The sequence below is a fragment of the Hippocampus zosterae genome, unplaced genomic scaffold (assembly GCF_025434085.1).
Source record: "Hippocampus zosterae strain Florida unplaced genomic scaffold, ASM2543408v3 HiC_scaffold_358, whole genome shotgun sequence".
Classification (NCBI taxonomy): Eukaryota; Metazoa; Chordata; class Actinopteri; order Syngnathiformes; family Syngnathidae; genus Hippocampus; species Hippocampus zosterae.
The window spans coordinates 19280-23755 of record NW_026262900.1 but is presented as its reverse complement, the minus strand read 5'-3'; the positions used below and the strand labels follow the sequence as shown (position 1 = coordinate 23755).

The following is a 4476-nucleotide window of genomic DNA, read 5'->3' as shown; positions in this document are numbered from 1 at the left end:
TCGGCTCTGGCCGACATCAGCCGCGGTGGTAGTTCCTTGCGGAGGAGCCGACCATGCCCTGCACTACGGACAGCTTGCTTAAAAGGCGGGTGTTTTCCTTCTCGATGCGGAGCTCCGCCATCTGCTGGTTGAAGGGCCGGCTGTGCTCCTAGCGGACACGAACCATGCCTAAAACGGAGGTTACGGCAGAGCGAGGTCTGCTGGCCATAGTCTCGAGGTCGCTAATGGGGCGGTTTGAGCGCCTGCCTGCCGCGTTTGAAGAACTGGGAGTTGCTGGTCCTGTCAACTCGTGGCACGTGATCGGTCATTAATGTAGCATCAAAAGAGAGTCGAGGCTGAGAAGCACGTCGAGAAGGCACGCGAAAAGACTACCAAGGGACTGTTCCGCTGGAGCAAGGATTACGCTGGAGCCGCCCTCTGACTATGACCGGGCGCTCGCCTGCTACAAGGTCGTCAAGGACTGGCCTGCCTGCCTTTAGGTGCTTGACCGTCTCTACCACTGCAACGACAAACTGAACGACCAGTGGGCCAAGGCACGCAATCTGCAGAACAAGCTCGAGCTGGTCATCGATCATGACCTCAGTCCGCCTGCCGAAGTGTTTGAACTCGGCTGTAAGGCCATCCAGGGCCTGGCAGTGGCTGGCGGGGTTTCAGAAGGGGTCAAGCTTGCAACCAAGGCTGAAAAGGCCCTGGCTAAGTCTGAGCCCGACCTGGCTGGAAAGCTAGTCGCTGAGGCCATGCGGCTTCTCCAGGACATCGAAAGCGATTCGACTTACGACCAGGAGCAGCTGCTGTTTCTGCGGGTAGGAAGGCTGCTGGAGAGCGGACAGGCGGAGCAGGCGGCTGGACTTTATTGGCAGCGGCTGACTGCCCCCGGCAAGGGCAAATTCAACTTTGAGCAGTACAGCCTGAGCTACATCCTGCTGCTGATCATCGCAAATCAGCCCAAACTGGCAGAGGACCGCTTTTCTGAGCTGATCGTTCTCAAGGAGGGGAAGGAGTTCATCTCCTCTAGTGAGTATGAGTGCGCGGACAGGCTGCTGACCGCCTTCCAGAAGGGCGACCAGGCTGCATTTATTAAGTACCAGGCCAGGCCCGCCGTCTCGGGCATGTTTCCCGGCAGCCATCCCCCGCGCGCTGAGGAAGGTGAGCCTGGTCGCCCCGCAGGAGGAGAGCGAAGAGGCGCGGCGACAGCGGCTGGACGAAATGGTTCTATGAAGAATTGATTTCATCTGCGGCGGGACCTGCTCTTGGAGCGAGACCTGGAGCGCTTGGACTTGGAGCGGGAGCTGCGGGACTTGGACCTGGAGCTGCGGGACTTGGACCGGCGTTTTTTCGGGGGAAGGGATATTGTACTTTTCCCGCCACTTTTCCATCTCCCTGAGGTAGTCGTCGTAATCGTCCTGGAACTGGTCCGACATCTTTTCCTTTTCCTTCTCGGGGTAGTCCTCCCACATTTTGCTGATGACCTTCATGATGGCCCTCCCGTCCAGGTCGGGGTACTTTTCCTTCACGCTGTCCATGACATCCAGGCGGTACCTGAAGAAGTTGGTCATCGGCTTCTTGGGCTTGGCCTCCTCCGCCTCCTTTGAAATCTTCATATTATATTGCCCGCTAAATTCACTCGGATAACCATTGGTCTAATTAAGGTCAATGAATGAAATTTGACTCTGGAAGCAGTGCCACTGGACAACCAAAACTCTCACCGTTCGTTACCTCCCTCTTTGAAACTACATGGACTCCCTTTAGGTCAACGTGGTCATCATGGCCTTCCAGTGCTGCTGCTCAAGTCACTGCGCGATCAGCTGATCCCGCACTTCCACATGGACCGTCTGGAGCAGGCCCTACCGAGTATTGGACCGAAAAGATGCTGCTGTTGGAGGGCGGGCACAGCAAAAACTGATGGAAGATAAAAGACAGACAGTCTGGAGAAGGCGAGGTGATGATCATTCGGTGTAGATGAACTACTCGGGCATCTGGGTGCCTTCAGCAGGAGGAGCGGGAGCAGGCTTGGGAGGGTCAGCGGGCAGGCCCAGGTACTGCTCCTCGACGCCGGGCTGGGTGTCCTTGAGGAAGATGATGCCCTGGCGCTTGTCGCGGATCAGTGGGATGAAGCGGTTGTCCACCCAGGTGATGAAGCGGGTCTGCTTGTCCAGCACCCGGCTAGCGTTCTTCATGAGGTAGGTGCTGGGCTCATCCTTCTCCTTCTCGTCCTTCTCCTTGGGGGGCTCGATCTCCATCAGCGAGTCTTTCTTCTGGAAGGCCTTGGACTGCACGCGCCGTGCCGTCGACAGCTCCACCAGCGTGCTCTTCTTCTCCTCCTTGCGCTCGGCCTTCTGTATCATCGCCGGGTAGCTGAAGGTGCTCGGCTTGGCCTGGCACTTCCAGTTGAACGACAGCGGGATGCGGAAATCCGAATCGATTCCGATCAGGACGGTCGGGGACAGCGCCAGGCCCAGGAAGTTTATCAGAGGGTACCAGTGCCAGAAGTCGGTGAACACCAGCATCGCAGCCAACGCGAAGTCGTTGTTCCCGGTGCTGGACCGCAGCGAGATCTTCATATTCCGGCCGCCTGCGTCCAGGATGCCCACTGAGAGGATCACGCCCATCCGCACCAGCACGTCCTCGTGCTTTTTGGCCAGCACTGTGTCGATCAGCTTACGGAAGTCGGCCACCCGGGTGGCAGAAAGCGCACCGTTCAGCGCCAGCATAGCGATCGCCAGGAAGGCGGCCTGCCTGACGAACTCAGTGGTGTCGGTGAAGAAGGGCCAGATGAGGTCAGCAATGGCCTCGCCCTGTTCAAGGGGCCCCCCGACAGCGAGTGCCAGGCATAGTCCGTAGCGGATGTGGGGGTTGTAGGAGCTGGACATCATCTTCATGAGGCCGAGCAGCTCGGGGTTGTTGTGCAGCACGAAGCCCAGACAGATGACCGCCGTGCGCTTGATCTCGTTGGAGATGTCGCTGGACAGGGCGAGCAGCTGCTTGACGGCCTTGGAGTTGGAGGTGCCGAAGTGCGCCGCCGCCAGGTGCAGAGGGATCGCCCGCTTGATCGTCTGGCTGTTGGACAGCCCTGACACCAGGGTGCTGCTGGGCTTGCCGAGGGTGACCAGAGCGATAGCCTGGCAGATCGCGTTGTTGATCTTGTCGTGGCCGGACTCGAACCCGAGCAGGTCGGCCAGGACCTCCTCGCTGTTGGTGCTGGCCATGACCAGCCCGATGGCCAGGGCCGCAGCCTGGCTGGTGACGGCGGTGTCGGTGTCCAGGATGTTCTTGAGCTTTTCGTAGATGATGAGGTCTGCGGAGGCGAAGCCAGCCAGCCCGAGGCAGAGGCAGGCGCCGTGGACGATCGGCTCCTTGGTGTTCATGGTGGGGTTATCGATGACCCAGAGGCAGTAGTTGATGACTTCCTCGACCTTCTTGCCCGCAGTCAGCAGGCCCAGCCCGAACATTGCCCCGCCCACCAGGAAGGGCTCCTTGCCGTCAGGGTTCTGCTCGTGCAGGTACTTCTTGAAGACCTCGAGAGGCGGGAGCTTGGTGCCCTGGTGGATGAGGCCGAGGGAGGCCGTGCAGTTGAACTTGCCCCAGAGGTTGGTGTGGCTGACCCACTCGAGGTTTTCCTGGTCCTTGATGAAGGAGTCGTCCTGGGTGTACGCCTGAAGCATCGAGATGCTCAGCACTGCCGAGGAGTGCGCCAGCGAGTTCTTGTGCTCGATGGATTTCAGCTTGGCCAGGTAGTGCGGATCCGTCTGGCAGTTGTTCATCAGGAAAACGCTGTACAGCTCGGCGCTCACCTTCCCTCCAGGATCGACACCAGCTTCTTGCGCTCGCCTTCCCACTCGGGCTCGATCGGCAGGCTCTGAGTGATCTTGTGCACGAACCCGTGCGCCTAGCTTGCCTCCAGGGCGATCGTGTAAGCCAGCTCCCGGTTGCCCTGCTTCATCTGGTCGTAAATTAGCCGGGCTGCGTCTTCGTACCGGTTGAGCATCCGCAGCAGGCTCAGCAGCACCAGGAAGTCAGTGTCCCGACTGCAGCTGGCCCCGCCCTCCATGCGCTCCACCACGAAGTCCAGCAGCTGGGCCTTGAAGGGGTCAACCAGCCCTGCGAGGAAGGGAAGCACGGCCTGCATCAGCTCGGGAGGGGACAGGAGCCTGGCCACTTGCTGGATGAGCTCCATGCTGCTGCAGTCCAGGGCCAGCCCCAGCACCATTTTGTGCTCCTTTTTCTCAACCGAACTCCGGATGGCGGAGTCCACGAGTTCAGCCACCTTGGGGTCGAGTGGCTCGCGGGCTGCGGCCTGGCTGCCCCGGGCATCAATGTACTTTCGGACGCAGAGCTTGAGCATGCAGTCCTCGTACTCGGTGCGGGCGGCGGGCTGGAACAAGGCGCCCGCCCCCAGCGCGTAGTCCAGGGCAGCATCGTACTCCTTCAGGTGGAAGTGCAGCTTCGAGCACAGCAGGCTCGCCAGCTGCCCGTGGC

At 60.0% G+C, this 4476-nt stretch overlaps 1 protein-coding gene across 1 annotated transcript; it reads right to left on the bottom strand.

The window, feature by feature from the left end:
• Positions 1 to 1964: 1964 nt before the first annotated feature.
• On the bottom strand, positions 1965 to 3761 carry LOC127595009 (26S proteasome non-ATPase regulatory subunit 1-like). The gene has a single exon (XM_052056732.1). The coding sequence runs from the start codon at positions 3759 to 3761 to the stop codon at positions 1965 to 1967; it is 1797 nt and encodes a 598-aa protein (XP_051912692.1).
• Positions 3762 to 4476: the final 715 nt, after the last annotated feature.

What these genes read in the sequence shown, in the direction of transcription:
- LOC127595009 (XM_052056732.1), bottom strand. Translation starts at nt 3,761, where the DNA reads ATGAACAACTGCCAGACGGATCCGCACTACCTGGCCAAGCTGAAATCC.